At 34.9% G+C, this 19,779-nt stretch overlaps 3 protein-coding genes across 3 annotated transcripts; all 3 read left to right on the top strand.

Annotated features, from left to right (window-relative positions):
• The first annotated feature begins 629 nt into the window (after positions 1-629).
• On the top strand, positions 630-2,521 carry LOC145951942 (uncharacterized). The gene is made up of 4 exons (XM_083064138.1): positions 630-736; positions 863-1,019; positions 1,080-1,613; positions 2,015-2,521. The coding sequence occupies exons 1-4, from the start codon at positions 630-632 to the stop codon at positions 2,519-2,521; spliced, it is 1,305 nt and encodes a 434-aa protein (XP_082920264.1).
• Positions 2,522-2,770: 249 nt separating this feature from the next.
• On the top strand, positions 2,771-3,379 carry LOC109807267 (RNA-directed DNA polymerase homolog). The gene has a single exon (XM_020369788.2). The coding sequence runs from the start codon at positions 2,771-2,773 to the stop codon at positions 3,377-3,379; it is 609 nt and encodes a 202-aa protein (XP_020225377.2).
• A 496-nt stretch (positions 3,380-3,875) lies between these two features.
• On the top strand, positions 3,876-4,709 carry LOC145951943 (uncharacterized). Its single transcript, XM_083064139.1, has one exon. It carries the CDS (start codon positions 3,876-3,878, stop codon positions 4,707-4,709), a length of 834 nt encoding a protein of 277 aa, XP_082920265.1.
• The last annotated feature ends 15,070 nt before the right edge of the window (positions 4,710-19,779 follow it).

Raw genomic sequence — 19,779 nt, forward strand, 5'->3', positions numbered from 1 at the left:
CCATATACTATCAGATGATACTGCTCGAATACCACTTCGGTCCGACAGGGCACTAAGAACTGTGCTCTTCCCCTATCGGCTCAGCCAGAAGTCGAGAGAGGACGTTTCGGCCGTGTTGTCTCGGCTCGGCCAAAAGTCAGTATCGAATAATTAGAACGACGATTATGATTAGTAAGGATAAGTACATGATTAAGACATAATCAGCCGATTAACATCGTATTACCTAATTTGGTAAATGTTAGAGAAGGCCCACCATGCTCAGGCACATGTCAGGTATTATAAATAAGTTACACGTAACGAGGTATGTCACTGTTCATTTATTACCCTAGAAAATCGTGCATATCCTGACTTGAGCGTTGGAGTGCCTTTTGCAGGTATCTCCCCCTCCGAAGAATCCACCTAAAGCTCTCGTTCGGCCCTCCTACACCCCAGAAGACTACGAGTGTACCCTCAGGCAGGTACATTTTGGCGCCCACCGTGGGGCCGAACCGAAAGCATAGCAGAAGCATCGAAAGTTTACGAGGAAAAGAATCATGGTAAAGACAAGGAATACTAATTTCGAAGGACAACAGTCCGAAGAGGAGCACCAGTCCGGGGCCGAGACGGTTGAGGAGACAAACTTGACCGATATGGTACGCCAGATGAAGGAAGAAATGATCGCCATGAAACAGCAGCGAGAGAGAGATGCCGCTGAGATGGCCGCATTGAGAGAAGAGAATGCTGCTCTGAAAAACCAGTACTGAGACCCCACATGGAAACCATCTGAGACGACCCACACTCAGGGGTCGTTCCACTCGCACGGCCATCATACCTCCATCCCCCACACTTTTATTGCTGCCCTAGCTGCCCATGCTTCGGGCAGCCGACCGATACAACCATCGCCGGCCGGAGCACATCGGCATCCCTTTACTCCAAGTGTTATGCAAACGGCACTCCTTGACCATTGGAAGTCATTGCCACTCGATAAGTATGATGGTTCCACCGACCCCGACGAGCATGTCGACATCTTCTTGACTCAGGTCACCCTCAGTATTACTGACGATGCTGCCTTGTGCTGAATTTTCCCAACTTCGTTAAAGGGTCGGGCATTGAGCTGGTTCACACAACTTCCGGCCAACTCAGTCGACTCCTTCAATACATTAGCATCTCAATTCACCATTCAGTTCGCCACCAGCAGGCCTCATCAGCTGACCTCGCTCTCATTGGTAAGCATAAGACAAGAAAAGAAGGAATCCCTTCGGACCTTCATGAGCCGATTTAATAAAGCGGCTTTGGAGATCCGAGACCTCAACCCTGCTGTAGCTCTGCACCACCTTACCACCGCCTTGAAACCGGGACCTTTCGCCAACAGCATCTGTAAGAAACCCCCAATTGATATGGATGATTTGCATCGGCGCGCCGACAAATACATGCAAATGGAGGAATTAGCTGAGTTCCGTAATCAAGCACGGGCAGAGATAGCCGCCAAAGCCGATAAGCCAGCCGAGAGCAACTATCGAAGCCGTCCTAAAGAAATTTCCCGTCAAAAACACGCACGAGGACCAAGGTATTCTCATTACACCCCATTGAACGCCAGCCGATCTGCTGTCCTAGATCAGGCACTCGCTTCAGAGGTTTTGGCAGTACCAAAACGAGCGTCAACCCCTCCACGCGCCAACACAACCAAGTCCTGCAAATATCACCGAAACCGAGGTCACTCAACTGAGGATTGTACGGCTCTTAAAGATAAAATCGAGGACTTAATCAAGCAAGGGCAGCTTCAACATTTTGTCGATCGGCCCCGCTCTCCCAGACGCGATGATCACCGGCATCGTGGGGAACAGCATGGCCGAGAGAGATCTGATAGGCACCCTCACAGGGAACGAAGCCGGTCGAGAGATCGAAGAGAAGTCGAGCCCACAACTCAACCCCGAAGGGTCATCAATACTATTGCCGGTGGATTTGCGGGCGGAGGATCCAGAAGAGACATCTACGAGCTGTCCGAACTGTCCATGCGGTTGAGTGCACCCGACAGAGGTTGCCAGCCATCACATTCACTAAGGCTGATTTCAAGGGCATCGATCCTGATCAGGAAGATCCCATGGTCATTAGCGTGGAGATCCACAACTGCATCGTTCGGAAGACATTGGTCGATCAAGGAAGTTCGGCCGATATCCTCTACTGGAATACCTTCAAGCAACTCGGCATCCCGGAAGCCGAACTGATCCCATACAATGAGCCGCTGGTTGGATTTTCTGGTGAGCGTGTACAAACGAAAGGATACATCAAGTTATCCACTCGTTTTTGTTCCGATGAACCCGAAGTCAAAGACATCCCGATCAAGTACGTGGTTGTGCATGCTAACACGTCGTATAACATTCTTCTTGGAAGACCGTCCCTCAACAGGTTAGGTGCAATTGTGTCAACCCCACACTTAGCCATGAAATTTCCTTCTGAATCAGGCCGAATCATCACAGTACATGCATATCAGAAAGCGGCCAGGGAATGTTATTTCGCTAGTCTCCGGTTGCCCCGCCTCTGAGCAACCGAGCCGAGTCGAGAGAAACGCGTGCATTCGGTAGCCCAAGACCTCGAAACGGTTGTAGACTTCGACCCTCGAATGGAGCAAGATTAGAGGGTCGAGCCGATTGAAGATCGGTACCCACTGATTATCGGGCCGACCAACCAGCATGTCACCTACCTAGGTTCCAACCTGTCCGAGACCGAAAGGCGTGAAATCGAAAATGTGGTAAAGAAAAACAAAGACCTCTTTACATGGAGGCCGGCCGACATGCCCGGGATTGACCCTACCTTCTTATGCCATCGACTCTCAGTGTGCCGGGAGGCCAAACCGGTCGCCCAACGTAAGAGAAAAATGGGGGAAGAAAGGAAAAAGGCGGTTGAAGCCGAAACGTCTAAGCTCCTTGAAGCAGGTTTCATTCGAGAAATCCAATACACAACATGGCTGGCCAACGTTGTCATGGTCAAGAAGTCGAATGGCAAATGGCGAATGTGTACTGATTACACAGATTTGAACAAAGCCTGCCCCAAGGATGCTTATCCGTTGCTAAACGTAGACCGATTGGTGGATGGTGCGGCTGGTCATAAGTTCCTAACATTCCTCGATGCATACTCGAGCTATAATCAAATTCGAATGTACCCCCGAGACGAAGACAAAACGACATTTGTTACAGAATCTGCCAATTACTGCTACCAAGTAATGCCATTCGGCCTGAAGAATGCTGGGGCCATATATCAAAGGCTCATGGACAAGATCTTCGGCAATCAAATCGGGAGAATTATGGAAGTTTACGTGGATGATATGGTTGTCAAATTGGCTGACACACTTGCCCATGTAACCGATCTCGCCGAAGTCTTCCGGGCCCTTCGGAAACATTAGATGAGACTTAATCCCGATAAGTGTGTATTCGGCGTCTCAGGCGGCAAGTTTTTAGGTTTCATGTTGTCAAGTCGGGGCATCGAGGCTAACCCGGACAAATGCCAAGCTATCATCGACATGAGGAGTCCATCAAACTTGAAAGAGGTCCAAAAGTTAGTTGGTCGACTAACAGCTTTATCTCGTTTCCTACCATGTATGGCCGAGACTTCCAAGCCGATCCTTGGCCTTCTGAAAAAGGCAAACAGATTTCAATGGACAGAAGAATGCGAAATATCTTTTCAACTTTTCAAGAAATGCCTCGGCACTCCCCCGGTATTGACCAAGCCAACATCCGGCCAAGAACTAATCTTATACTTGGGCGGTTTCGGGCGAAGCCATAAGCGCCGGCTTGATACGGGAACATGACGGACAACAGCAACCGATATACTTCATTAGCCGAGTGCTGCAAGATGTCGAACGACGATACCAACTACTAGAGAAGGTAGCGTTGGCACTCATGTATGCGGCTAGGCGTCTCCGTCAGTACTTTCAGAGTCACACCATCGTAGTCCGAATAGATTGTCCGATTGCCAAAGTACTGCGAAAACCAGAATTAGCCGGCCGAATGATGGCATGGTCAATTGAGCTCTCTAAGTTCGATATCCGTTTCGAGCCTCGAGGAGCCATCAAAGCACAAAGCTTAGCCGAGTTCGTTAATGAATTATCACCACTCGGCCAGTTTGAAGATACCGCTTGGACTATGCATGTGGATGGGTCGTCCAATCAACAAGGAAGTGGTGCCGGCATAATCTTGGAAAGCCCATCCGGAATTACCCTTGAACAATCGTTGCGATTCGGCTTCAAGACCTCTAATAACCAAGCAGAATATGAAGCTTTGCTTGTCGGCATGAGGTTGGCTGCCGAGATGGGTGCTTCAAAAGTTGTGTGTTGGACTGACTCGAAGGTGGTGGCCGAACAGGTCAATGACAACTTTCAAGTCAAAGACGCGCATTTGTTGAAGTATTACCACATGTTCAAGGCAATGAAGGATCAGTTTCATGAAGTACAAGTCCGACACACACCACGGTGTCATAATGAGAGAGCTGACCAACTAGCCCGATTAGCTAGTAGTCGAAAACCAGGACAGCTTCGGTCAACCATTCACTTGGAACTACCTGCATCAAGTATTCCACAAGAGTGCATGTCGATTGAAAGACCGACAAGTTCATGGATGACCAACATCATTAATTACATCATCAACAGTTATGAACCGTCTTATCCGTTGGAAGCCAAGAAAGTCCGAACTCAAGCAGCACGTTACTATGTAATTGCCGGTGAACTATACCGATGAGGGTTCTCTACACCCTTATTAAAATGCCTTGACCAGCCACAAGCCGACTATGTTCTACGAGAAGTTCATGAAGGAATTTGTGGATCACACTCAGGTGCAAGAACCTTAGCTGCTAAAGTGCTGAGAGCCGGCTACTATTGGCCGACCTTGAAAATCGACTGCGCCGAATATGTGAAGAAGTGAAAGCAATGCCAACAGCATGGCAACCTAATACATGCCTCGGCCGAGCAGCTCCACTCAGTCAGCGCCCCTTGGCCGTTTTCCTTATGGGGAATTGATATTCTCGGCCCGTTTCCACTCGCTAAAGGTCAATGCAAGTTTCTGGTAGTGGTCGTTGATTATTTTACTAAGTGGATTGAAGCCAAGCCGCTAGCTACCATTACAGCAGCTAATGTTCAAAAATTCGTATGGAAAAACATCATCACCCGGTTCGGCATCCTATACGCAATCATCTCCGATAATGGATTGCAATTCACGGATAAGAAATTTAACTTCTTTCTTGAAAACCTTGGCATCCGACACCGGTTCACTTCTGTCGAGCACCCACAGTCCAACGGTCAAGCCGAAGCTGCTAACAAGGTTCTCCTCACCGAGTTGAAGAAACGGCTTGGCACGGCAAAGGGATTATGGGCCGAAGAGCTTCCTGAAGTTCTTTGGGCATACAGGTGCACACCTCAATCAAGCACAAAGGAAACTCCGTTCTGGCTGGCATACGGCACGGATGCTATGATTCCAGTCGAGGTTGGCGAACCTTTGTTCCGACGAACACACTTTCATGAGGATTCTAACGATGGCGCAATCCGAGTTGAACTAGACATCATGGATGAGGTCCGAGAGAAATCCCAAGACATCGCTGAAGTGTGTAAACAACGAATGACCCGGCGATTTAACTCCAAGATAAAACCAAGGAGTTTCCAAGAAGGTGATCTGGTTTGGCGATCAACTGGCTCGGCGCGACGAAGCTCGACCGAGGGGAAACTAGCGGCAAATTGGGACGGCCCATTCAGAGTCAAACACACCCTTAATAATGGTTCTTACAAGTTAGAAGAATTGTCCGGCAAGATCATCCCCCGAACATGGAATTCTACCCATTTGAAGACCTATTACAGTTAGGATTCCACTTCATGTATATGTGTAAATGTCTTCCGGTGCACTCTTTTCCTTGAACCGGTCTTTTTTCCTCTTAGAAAAATGTGAAAAGAGGTTTTTGGCCGGCAAGGTTTTTAACAAGGCATCCAATAATCAATAACAATACAATTCAGCTATTTATGTCTTGCTTTATATTCATGCAAAATTTACAAGTCTTCCCTCCCGAGATGTCTCTCGGCCAAGGATGTGACTTTCGTTAAAATTTACAAGTCTTCCCTCCCGAGATGTCTCTCGGCCAAGGATGTGGTTTTCGTTTCAATTTACAAGTCTTCCCTCCCGAGATGTCTCTCGGCCAAGGATGTGACTTTCGTTTCAATTTACAAGTCTTCCCTCCCGAGATGTCTCTCGGCCAAGGATGTGGCTTTCGTTAAAATTTACAAGTCTTCCCTCCCGAGATGTCTCTCGGCCAAGGATGTGGTTTTCGTTTCAATTTACAAGTCTTCCCTCCCGAGATGTCTCTCGGCCAAGGATGTGGCTTTCGTTTCAATTTACAAGTCTTCCCTCCCGAGATGTCTCTCGGCCAAGGATGTGGCTTTCGTTAAAATTTACAAGTCTTCCCTCCCGAGATGTCTCTTGGCCAAGGATGTGGCTTTCGTTTCAATTTACAAGTCTTCCCTCCCGAGATGTTTCTCGGCCAAGGATGTGACTTCAACTTTCGTCTTCCTTTCCGAGACGACTCTCGGCTAAGGATGTGACTTTTACAATTTATTATAAACTATACTACGTTCGGCAAATTTATTATATTGCTGTTCGCTCGGAAACACTGATAAAAGCAGGAAATTGCAATAACAAATCAAAAGGGCTCTAACGGCCCGGAACTACAAGAGATTAAACGGGGCACTATCGGCCCCAACATACAAAATCAAAAGAAAATCACCCTAAGCCTGTGCCTCGGGCTCCCCTTGTACTGAAGGCTCCTGCTCGGCCACCTCCTCCTGCACATGACCGCCTCCACTCGATGCGGCCTCAGGACGAACAGGGACTTCAGTGTTTGGCTGCTCATTCGGTGGGATTTGGGTCAAATTGACATTTTTCCCCCGATAGAAGTCCATGGTCATATCAAATTGAAAGTCCTGAGGCAAACTCCCAAAATGCCAAGCTTGCCGAGCCGCTTGGGCGAAGCCGGCTTCATGCTGAGAAAGAACCTTGCTCCTGGCCCTCTCCCGGTATGAGCCGAACTCCTTCTTCTCGGCTTCTAGCTCCTTCAGCAGCAAAGCCGACTTCTCAGCCTCGGTCTTCAGCAGATGCTCCAACCTTTGAACCTTCAAGGTCAGGTCATCATTCTGACGACTCCGACGATCCAGCTCCGCCTCGCATTTCTTGCCATGCCCTTGTGCCTCGGATAGAGCCACCAAGGTCTCCTGCACGGACTTCTCTGACTCGGCCAGCTGTCGGCGCAGTCCGTCGGCCTCGGCGCTTGGTTGCATCATAATGCTTTGAGCCAAAGCCAGGGCCCGAGCCTGCAACTCGCAGAAAAAAGTCCACTTATGGGACGCGGTCATCTGTCCCAGTATGGACTACCCCATCTCTGAAGTCAGGTCTTGACTCAAGTAATCTTGGGCACTGACATTCGAGGCCAAGAAGCTGGGACTCACAAGCCCCTGAGGAGCCACAAGAGCGAGCAGCCTTTGTTGTTTTTGCCGGCGCGCCTCGGACTCGGCCTCAGCCCTCCTTTTGCTCTTCGCCCTTTGGGCATCCTGGTTGCTCTTCTCCCTTGGCTGCGGTTGAGGCCGAGCCGTCTCACGTGCTAGAGCCCGGTCCTCCCCATGTGGAGCCGATTGCTTTACAACTCGGCTCTGGATCAGGGCACGAATATCCAACTCGTCGTCGTAGTTCGCCATGATACCTGCACAAACACTAGTCAAAATCAATGGCAACGCAAGAATTTAAATAAAGGAGAAACACTATACCAATTAAATCATCAACAGACTGGGCTGATTTCACGAGACGAACAAGATCTCGGCACGGCAACGGCCGTGGCAACTTCTCCAACACTTCCAAGTCAGCCTTCTCCTCAGCAGACATCTTGGACTTCGACACCACGTCATATTTTCTCGGCAACCGAGTCCAATATAAAGGAAACAAGGCATTCCCTGCACCGTCAAAAAAATACTTGTTGCCGTTTTCTGGCCGAATCATCACCTTAAAGAATCCCACTTTGAATCCTTTATAGGAGGTAGTAAACGGCTGAATTAAACAATGCTCCGCCCGAACCAGTGACAGCCATTTCGCTTTCTTCGTAGGCCGACACGAGTAAAAATACAAGAACAAATGGGGAGTCGGCTCGATACCAAGTGTCAGACACAACTACCGAAATCCTTGCATCGCGGCCCAGCTGTTTGGATGTAACTGGGTCGGTGCAACGTTGAGCAAACGGAGCACACCCATAAAAAACTTGTCAAAAGGAAGAGTCACCCCCAAATCACGAAACAAGTAGTCGTACACAAAAAAGAAGTGGTATTTACACTTCCCTCGGCCAAGAAAAACAAAATCCGATTCCCATGACCCATCGTTCCGGCACGAGTCAAAAAAGAAACCAGATGGTACCTCACGCTCTGGAAGCGTAACAAAATTTTTCGTGTCGAACAGCACAGCGATTGAGCTCTTGTCAGTATACTGAGAAAATACACTCCCCACCTCCCCATGAACCCACCTATAGCCAGGAACTTCTATAGGGCCGAACCGACGCGAAGTCGAACCGACTCGGCGAGTAGTCGGTCGGCCCTCGGTCACCTCGAGAGAAGAAGCCTCCTCCATACTTCGTGACTGCTCGAACCCCTCAACAATTTCTACGCTAACCGACCTCTGCGTTGCCGAGTCTGAGACCCTTGGGTGAGAAGGCTCACGTGAACCCACCTCGACAGAAATAGCTCTACTACTTCCAGTAGAACCCGCCTCAGAAACCCTATCCTCTACATCTATATTCAAATCAACCATCAAAACGTACCTTAAATCGGATGTCGACTTCGGTCAAGAACTCGCAACCAAGGTTGATCTTTACGTCAGCTCGAAGCAATTGCACGCTATCACCAAGTAAACACATTAGGGTTTGGTCCCCACCACCCCTATTTATAGTGTTTCCAAAATACAAATGGTAACCGCTACTCCCCTAGGGACCGTTAGATCAATATGATCCAACGATCCATGGGCTTCAACTTTTCAAATCCCTCTCATCATTACGTTACCATTACCAACCCAACGGTTATAACCCTCTGCATACCCACGTTAATACCCCACGATTAATGCCCGACGGTTATAATTCCCCACTCCACCTCAACCGTCATAACATGTAAAGTCACTTTTACCCTTTACGTCCTTACACTCCTCAAGGCTGGGGGCTTGTGTACCGGAAGGACCCTATCGGCCACGTGGATCGGCCACGTGGACCGGCACGTCATGTCCTATCAGATATTGACGCAGCTCAGGTAACATCTCGGCTCGGCCACGTGGATCGGCCACGTGGACCGGCATGCCATATACTATCAGATGATACTGCTCGAATACCACTTCGGTCCGACAGGGGACTAAGAACTGTGCTCTTCCCCTATCGGCTCGGCCAGAAGCCAAGAGAGGACGTTTCGGCCGTGTTGTCTCGGCTCGGCCAAAAGTCAGTATCGAATAATTAGAACGACGATTATGATTAGTAAGGATAAGTACATGATTAATACATAATTAGCCGATTAACATCGTATTACCTAATTTGGTAAATGTCAGAGAAGGACTACCATGCCCAGGCCCATGTCAGGTATTATAAATAATCACACGTAACGAGGTATGTCACTGTTCATTTATTACCCTAAAAAATCGTGCATATCCTGACTTGAGCGTTGGAGTGCCTTTTGCAAGTATCTCCCCCCTCCGAAGAATCCACCTAAAGCTCTCGTTCGGCCCTCCTACACCCCAGAAGACTACGAGTGTACCCTCAGGTAATCACTCAAAATGAACATCAATAGTTTGTACCTGGATACATGAAGGGAATAAAGGAAGAGAATTTGTGATTAGGGTTCATACAAACTGGATTGATGTGGGAAAGAAGCAAGACAAAAAGATTAATTCAAAATCAAAGTTAAACCAAAGATTAGGGTTCTTCTCTGATTTCCTTTGATCATATAGGGCTTTAGGCATCCACACTACCTGTTTGAGAATGAGTGTGAGGTGCGAGAGATGCAAGATGAAATTGTGAGCAAATGTCGTAAATGCGTATTGCGTCTCCATGATGGCATGACCAACTTGGAGCTATAAATCGAGCCTTCATTTTGTAGTGAACATAATCTTTTAAAAAATAAGTTCAATTTTTAAAATTATGTTTTAAATACATCTAGTTCAAATTTTTTATAATTGATTCTAGCTTTTCTAAAATGATTCGATAAAAACTAGCTTAGTTCTTTTGGTTTTTTTTTTTTGAACAACCTAGATTCAAGTTTAGATTGGTTTGGATGAGTTTGAATTTTTTACAACCCCTAACTACATGTATGCTATTTATGTGGAATAAGTTAGAGTATTGATAAACAACATGTTATATAATTTTAGTAAACCCCTCTTCTCAACAAGTATAAATTGTAGTATTGTTAAACACGGTAATAATGAAATGAATCAAGGTTTTATCTTAAAAGAAGTTGTTCAATAGTCTAAGAGTTTATTTGAATTTAAACTTAGAAGTAATTTTAAGAGTTTTTATTGAAAGGTACTCTCTATTTTCAGTATAAAAAATATATTAAAAAAAAATGCTTCTAACTTGTATCAAAACAAATTCTAATTATGCTAAACTTAGTTTACAATTTTTTAAAAATAAATCGAAAAGTTTAAATTAGGGTAAACCACGGTCCCGTATAAGATTGAAGTTAACCACCAATCTCTTTAAGAATTTCTAACTAATAGAATTACTAACTGCCTACCCCATCTTTTAAAGTAAGTTTGTGTGGAAGGATATAAAATACAAGTTTATTTGATGTTAGGCCCTAATTAAACTTAGTTAACACCTTAATAATTAAATACCATTATTTTAGTTTTTAATATAATATACTTAGCAATATGAAAAAATAATAATAATAACTTCACAGAAGAAAAAAATTAAAAATAACGTGGTTACGCATGCTTACTTATGTATGTGCATAACATCATATTGTATAAAAATGAAAACTTGTTTTACCCATAATCAATATTAATAATAAGAAAGACAATTAAATATTCTTAATACACTTAATTATTATAATTTAAAAATAAAATTTGTTTCAAGGAATACGTGGCGGTTTACAATGTGAAAATGAGTAATTAAATTTATAAGTGAAATTTAGTTTTTTTAATATTACAAATTATGAATTGTCAAAGTTTATTATAAATTATGAATATTATTATGTTTTTTTTTGTATATTAATTATATTAAAACTTAAAAAAAAAATATTTTATTGTTATTGATTTAGCCACAGTTAATCATATGGTTAAACTATTGAACGGCTACCTTCAAAGACAATATATTGAACTATTTAACTGTTGTCAATTTTAAACACAATTCAATGATATTGTACAATGAAGTAGTTGATGAAGTGAAAATGCAAGTGCACAAAGAGATTAAAAATGTTCAAAACGACAAAAACAAATAAAATAACAATCAATGACTAAAATTAAACAATAAATTTTATAAATATAATTTTAAATTTTTTTAATAAATTGTCTTTTAGTATTATATCATTTATTTTATTTTATGCTTTTCTTTTGTAGTTTACTTATAATTAATTGCATAATTTTCAAATACTTGTATTACACATAAATAGTTTATCTTTCTAGAAGGGTGGCACTGATCACTGATTGAGTTATCTATATCTCTAAATCTCTAAATAATAAACATTCATCCATACTGCTAATGTGTAATATAATAATAATAATAATGGTCAAAAATTCATATGCATGGTTGCTGACCAGAAGATTCGATATCGTTATTGAATTGTATTTCTCATCCATGCCACGGAGCTAGATGACTTGTCACCTTGGCTTATTGGGTAAACCTAAAATAACATTAAATTGAATCTCATAGCACTTGACTTCAACTATTGTCTTCTGTATTTTACTTATTTTGCCTCCGAAGATTTTTGAAACTTCCATTTCACTTGCCCTTTGTCTCCCTGAAACTAAAAACCAACCATTATTTAGCTTCGTGTTTTAAGTTCTTTTTATTGTGAGGTTTTTCAAGTTTCCCACATAAATATAGTTTGTATTTTATAAGCAATGCTTTTACTCCAATGAAAATATATTTGACGTGCAAGCGCGATAAATCGAATAGGTTTATTAAAAAGGGCACGAACTTCTTAATAGAAGTCATTAAAGCAACATAATAATCATAATTTGAAAAAAAAAAAGCGATATATATAAAAATCTTCTTAAGTTCTTCTAGATCATGGTAGTACAGTGTTAGGCATTATTTGTCGGTGATTTCAGCTGTTAGTGTAGAAAAGTGTGACACATAGGTCAATCAATGTACATCTTTGTCTGTTGCCAAGGTGGGAGAACTTTTTAATTTTATTTCTTCTGGAAACAAAAATTCTCCAGATTCCAGAATTGTCGTTTTTAACTTTCTAGTCGCACAGAGACGTGTTGTTTCTTCTTGGTCTTATATATGGTGCTAGAAAGAAGAGTAATTTCCACTTGCTACCCCCTTAGTCCTTGATATACAATGGGCGCATCCAGATTAAATTGATTAATGGCGCCATGAAGAAATATTTATTATATATGCACGATATGAGAATTGAAAATGATTTAACAACCATAACTACTAAGCATTTTGGCCACACTTGCACTTGCAGCTTCCTACGTGATATTATGTAATCAAAAGAGGATATAGCAAAAAAAAAAAGATAACAATATTAGTGGAAAAACAAAAGTTTGGCGATTAGCAGAATCTAGGGTTTTCTAGGCTCTTTATTTTGTTAATTAATGTTAGAAAATTGTGTTAAACAATGTTCAAAATATTTAAAATTATATCTCAAAATAAAAATAACTTTTATTAGAAAGATGATAGACTAAAATGTAATTTTGATTCTTTTATAATGTTGAATTTATAAATTTTTTTTTTTAATTTGTAATTACAATGTTTCATTTTTATAGAATTTATAATTTTGTTCGTTAATTGTCAAAATTATAATGTTAGTAATAATTTGATATTAAATAGATGATATAATAATTAATATTTAATAAAATTTAAATTAATTTTAAATTTTTATTGTTATCTCAGAAAATAGTTAAAAAAATAAAAATAAAGATTAAAATTATAATTTATTTTAAATATTATTACATATTAAATATTATGTTATCAATATAATATTTTGGGTCACAATTAATATTATAACTTTATAAATAACGGATGGATATCTACTGAAAGGACTAAAATTGTGAATTTAATATTATAAAAAGATTAAATGTGTAATATAGTATTACTCAAATTTAAAAATTAAACGTGTAAATTAATTTTTTTTTAAAAAAACAAATAAAATAAAAAATAATAAATGTTTTAGCCTACGTGATATGATATGATAGAAGAAAATAAGATTAAAAGTTATAAACAATGTTTTAAAAGTTGGATTGGATCGGCCGGTCGAACCAGGAACTGAGTCTAGCTGATCTGAATCTTGAGTTGGATCGGTTATGAATTAAACTTTTTTCAAACTGTAGTGATCCGATCAATTTTTTGGTTCAACCAGTGAACCAGTAAGTTAAACTAGTTCAACCAAAATAAATTTAAATAATTTTTTATGTATTTTTTTTTGGATAAAATAAAAATAAAAATAATTTTAAATAAAATTAAAATTAAAATTTAAGAGAATATGAATTTACTAAAATTTATAAATATAAAATATATTTAACATAAATATATTTTTAAAAAAATTAATAAAAATCGAGTCATGCGATTTAATTAATAATTCATCGTTTCAACTTTTGATCCACTAATCTAATATCCTAATTGATTTGATGACCAGTCCGATTTTTAAAACTATGGTTATAAATATTAACGAGAGCTTTAAAATTATTCGATTTGCAAATATCACTACTAATTTTTCCTCTATGGAAATCAAGGGAGTGGTGAGATCCTTCTAGTAGTGTGTACTGCTTCTAAAAAGTATCCTTCAAATTTATACACGTACGAGTACGATACCAACTTTAATATCTATCTCCGTATTTTTAATTTTTAATTATCGATACTTAAATACCTATATTCAAATGCATTATTCATGCTTATATAAAATAATCATGTTATTTCGTATTTTAATCATTTATACAATAAATGGAATATTTAACCAAATTTAAATTCAATGTATTAAAGTATTTAATTTTAAAAACATCTTACTGATAATGCTGATAACAAATAGAATAATTTAAATATTTAATTTATATCATAAATTTGACTCCTTTAGAGAGAGAAAATGTACTTTAAAAAATAAAGTGTATTTATGATTATAGATTATAAAATTAATGATTAGAATTTATGATAAAATCATATTTTTATAAATAAAATTTAAAATTAATTATAATATTAAATATTATTTTTTAATTAATAATTATTATTACACTTTATTCTTTAAAATATAAGTCTAAATTCTCATATTATAGTAAGTATAAATTATAAGGTATAATTGTTATTTTTATTTAAAATTTAATATATTTAATAATATGAGTATGAATTAGAGTGAATACTAAAATACCTACATTTGCACTTACATTTATTTTTATAAAAGAAAAAGTATTAGCAAATACATTCTTTAATAAATTCGTTTAACATATTCTTTGTTATTGGCTAATTTAAAATATATATAAAATATGAGTAAGACAATCTTCAAATAAGTACGACAGAAAGTGCATTCCTTGCAATTTTTTCTTTCATAAAATTTTACATATAAACATTTGTATCCAAATTCAAAGTCACATTTAGTACATTAAAAAACCAACAACAACAACATTTAATGAATAAATATTTCATCGGAATCCCGAAACATGCGGGATAACAATTTTTTCTTCAATTTTTTCCACTCAAATGGTGGCAAGTGGCAAGTGACCGTGAGCCGCATGACATCAACAGTGGTTGCTAATTCACGGAAACTACATGTTTTTCTTACCATCTTATCTTAAACTTTCGAACTATGTAATTAGGATTTGGACACATGTGAAACGATACGGATATCAACACATGAATATAAATAATATGATAAAAATATTATATATTAATATAATAATAATATATTAATTCTTAAAAAAATATTAAAAATATTATATATCATAATAATTTTTTAAAATTTTGAATTTCTCCTTTATTATTTTTATTTTTATTAAGATGTTTTTTATTATGTGAAAGTTAAATAAGAAAAGATAGACCAATTTTTTTTCATTTGTATTTTTATTAAAAAAAAATTTTAAAAAAAATCTTAAACCTTATATTCTTTGTTTTTATTTTTATCAAAAAAAATTTAAAATCTCAAATTCTCCATTTCTTTTATTGAGATTTATTATTTTTTTAAAAAAAATTAAATCATCTCTTCTTTATTTTTATTTTTATCGAGATTTATTCTTTCTTAAAAAATAATCTCAAATTCACATATCGAATAATACATCAAGATAGAGACGTCTTCATTTGCAGATATCTATGACAATGGAAACATATTAGTTATGCATGTGTTCGCAATGAAACACACATCAATTTTGTAAGTGTTCATGATTGAGACATATCCAATTTATATAGACATGGTCTATCAAAATGTCCGAGGTTCTACGACGTGTCTACTTTTAAGGAACATCAGATTCAAGAATACGACAATCTCATATAGTATACATGCAACATAACTTTCAAGGTGGAATTTCTGTTTACTAATTTTGAAAAAAAAAAGATAATTAATAAATATAGACTATAGGATAACTAAAAATACTAAACTTTATATTTAAGTCATTTTGCATTTGTCCACGACACTAGATTTGTTATACATCCAAAGGAAGTTGGATATAATTGATGTTATAATACCAAAAAATATATGTTATGCACCTATTTTCATTTTTGCAAATATTAGAGAAAAAGGACAAAAATACCATATACATAAAATAAATGAATAAACTTGAATAATATACTTATATAAGCAAATTAATCATATAAAAATATTAATTATAAAATAAATAAGTAAAATTAAAATAAATAAATTTAATTTTTAAAAACATATACATATCATACAACCAAAGGTGGTTAGCACAAGTGGTTAAACACTTGTGTTTCTTAATAAAAAAATTAAAATTCAATCTCTAATAATTTGAATATATTACAATTGGACTATCATTTACTTTTATAATATCCAATTAAGTAGAAAGGAGTGCATGATAAACACTTAAATAATAAAATTATATGATATTTGAAAGGATAAAATTTAAATATAATTTTATAAGTATTTTTAATATTATTATCCCATTAAAATTAGAGTGTTATCTTGATAATCCGCATAATAAAATACTTCATTAGATATCAACGTAATATTTTGATTGAGAAACAACACTTAAAATGTCTATAGAACTACATTTAGCATATTTTTATGTTGCATTAACTTCTTATTATTAGGCATCATGTTTTCCATCGGTTTGTAATAGATTAAAATAAATATGCTTCTTTATTCTTATAAATTTGGGACTTAAAATTATGAATATGATTGGTGTCAAAAAATAAATTAAGAATATGCTATAAGGTGTTTTTAGAGTACTGGTAAAGGAATTAAAATATAGAAGATTTCTTTTATTGAAAATCATTAAATTTAAAAGATGGTGTATTTTTACATTTTTCAATAAACATATTTTACTTTCTTCTTCTTCTCATATATTACGTGTCATATAAATAAAAAAATAAAAGTAAACCTCCAAATAAGCATTATTTTAGATTTTCAATATAATAATAATTACTTTTTTCATTTAAAGTCTAGGAACAAAGATCAAATATTTTATGTATATGGTATTTTATGCCTTGAATTAATTAAAAAAAATGAAATTCTATTTCATAATTAAAAATAATCATTCTTACTAAATTGATCAAAGTTTTAAAAAATAAATAATCAAAATAAATATTTTAAAAAAATAATAATAATAAAATAAATCTTAAAATTAAGATAAAAGATCAAATTATAATTTAACCTAAATGATCTCTGAAAATAAAAATAAAAAATCAAATTCAACTGATTGTTCGGTACATACATCTTTTATTGTATAATCAATATTTTCTATAATAAAAAATATATTGAAGGTTGACTTTATTTATTTAATTTTAAATCTTAATTTATTTTTATGATTTATTCTATAAAGAATATATCATATAAGAAGATTTTTACTATAGTTATTAATAATTAATATTATTTGTATAATTAATATGTAATATATAATGGTTATTTTATATAATTAATATTCCATGCATTTAATAAAGTATGTTATTAATATTTTACATAATTTTTATTTAATTTTAATTTTTTATAATATATATAATTATTATTTCTATTTATAATTGTACAATTAGATGGACTTAGACAAAACCCTGTTTAAATATAAAATAGTCTATGTCTTCTAAATTCAAGTCGAGTTACATGGAAGGGTCTTAGGTCGAATTATTATCATTGTAAATTTATTAAAAAAAATGCAAATAGTTAAAAAAAAATCTTCATCATTTCAGTTTTACCTAATTTAAAGAAATTGTCTCACACAAAAAAGTGTTTTATGGAAGAAAAAAAAAATCGGATCCTTTTATTAAAGCTTATATCTAAAATAATTAATTACATTTATTAAATATTTGACCACTCAATTCATTAAACTAACAAATGCTATATACTACACAAAAAATGTACTTACCGATACATAATTTTCAACGGATATAAATTTATCGAAAAATTTATATTTCTGATGAAATTTATCGATTCAATTCTTGGTAAAGTTACTCTACTCAATAACTCATATATAGTGTATGTTGAATTTTATCGATTTAACTGTTAAATTAAAAGTTATTAAATTTTACTAATAATTAATATAGAAAAAATTTTGATTAGCTTTGGAATAAATTATTTACTAATAATATAGTTGAAAAATTAATTATTTTAAATTATTTAACTAGAATCTTATTGACAATTTATTATATGATCTTGATACTTTTGTATAATTAATATCTGATTTAGGGTTTAATAATTTGATATAAAAATATTATGAAATAATTAGATAAGATTTTAAATTATTATTTTATTAATGGTTGATAATTAGAAAATAAAATAAGGATAAATACATTTTTTGAATTTTATATCTTAGATTTAAGATAAATAAATATATTAAGTTAATTAATAATTTATTTAAAATGTTAAAATTTAATTTATAAGTATGTAATAAATAAATATTTATAATTATAAATTATATTATCATTATAATTTATAAAAATAATATTCTAAAATATATAAATTATTATATAAACTTTTAAATTTATAATAAATAATTTAAATTGTATCATAATATTATTTTTAAATTGAAATAAGTAGATTGTTAATTATAAAAGTAAGTATATATACAAATAAAGATTAATTAAATATAATATAATTATTATTGGTTATATAATTATTATATATATTATTATAATATGACTTAAATGACATACTAACACAAGGCAGGATTTGAACCCCTGACCTTACTTAAGGGTGGATCAACCCCTACCGCTGAACCACACGCTTGGAGTTTTGTACTACCTATACTAACAACATACAACTACTTTTCGGTAGTTTGTCTCATCAAAAATCTACAATTAAGCGTGTTTCACTTGGAGTAATATAGAGATGAGTGACATTTGAAATGGAACCCTTGAGAGGTCAAATATAAAGGATGCTTATCTACTTTTTTTTTTGTAGTGACAAGTCAGAATAGAATTCATCGCGACTTCATTGTATGAAGTATTAAATTAAAAAAAGTATTATATTCAAGCCTTATAAATAAGAAAAATACTAGCATTTATTAAAGTTAGTCGGTCAAATTTTTTAATAAAAATTATTCATAAACAAAATTAATAAATAATTTGTACAAATAAAATTAATAAAAATCTAATATTTTCTTATACAAATAAATATATTTATTAATCTACAAATAATAAGAGTTATATGAGAAAAATATCATCTCTTGAATTAAGTATAATCTCATTAAATACAACTATTATTTAAATTGTTTAATTTAAAAGATATTATTGAAATAAAATTTAATTTTAAAATATTATTAATAAAAATTAGGCTAAATTAGATTTTTATCTTTTATTTTAAATTTTATTTATTTTTAAATGTTTATTTTGATTCTTTATTTTCTAAACTTAAGTCAATTTAATCCTTTTAAAATATTTTTTTTACTAATTCAAGACTTAAAATTCATTTTAAAAGATTCACTCATATAAAATTATAGAATGTAATTAATGTTTAACCCAAACATGTTATAAATACAATAAAATTAAAATTTTCTAAAAATTTAATTCTTATTATTTTTTAATTGTTCATCAAATATATTTTTCACATATTTTTTCAATATGCTTATAGTTCTTTTAGATCCAAACATCAATTATATTTTATAATTTTTTATATAATAAATATAATATTATAAATTTTATGTCTTAAATCAGTTAAAAATTGATTTAAAGTCATGTTGTAAAATTGAAAATGATTATTATACTAAAAAGATTAAATTGATTCAAATATAAAAGATAAATGACTAAAATAAATATTTTATCAAATAAAAAACTAAAATAAATATAAAAATAAGATAAATAACTAAAATATAATTTAATCTAAAAAATTAACTACCTCAATTATCTTTATTAATTTTGATGAATTATTTATTTCCTCTAATTATGATAAGAAAAAAAAAACTCATGATACTCAAATATAAGTAAATATTAATTAATTTCATT

Source organism: Cajanus cajan, chromosome 9 (assembly GCF_000230855.2).
Source record: "Cajanus cajan strain Asha chromosome 9, NIPB_CcT2T_4, whole genome shotgun sequence".
Lineage (NCBI taxonomy): Eukaryota > Viridiplantae > Streptophyta > Magnoliopsida > Fabales > Fabaceae > Cajanus > Cajanus cajan.

Excerpts from the sequence above, each read along its gene's own strand:
- LOC109807267 (XM_020369788.2), top strand. The coding sequence starts at position 2,771 with ATGCCCGGGATTGACCCTACCTTCTTATGCCATCGACTCTCAGTGTGC.
- LOC145951942 (XM_083064138.1), top strand. The coding sequence starts at position 630 with ATGGTACGCCAGATGAAGGAAGAAATGATCGCCATGAAACAGCAGCGA. Across the intron at positions 737-862 it reads AATGCTGCTCTGAAAAACCA|CCGACCGATACAACCATCGC; the intron begins GTACTGAGACCC and ends TGCTTCGGGCAG. Across the intron at positions 1,020-1,079 it reads TCGACATCTTCTTGACTCAG|GGTCGGGCATTGAGCTGGTT; the intron begins GTCACCCTCAGT and ends ACTTCGTTAAAG.
- LOC145951943 (XM_083064139.1), top strand. The coding sequence starts at position 3,876 with ATGTATGCGGCTAGGCGTCTCCGTCAGTACTTTCAGAGTCACACCATC.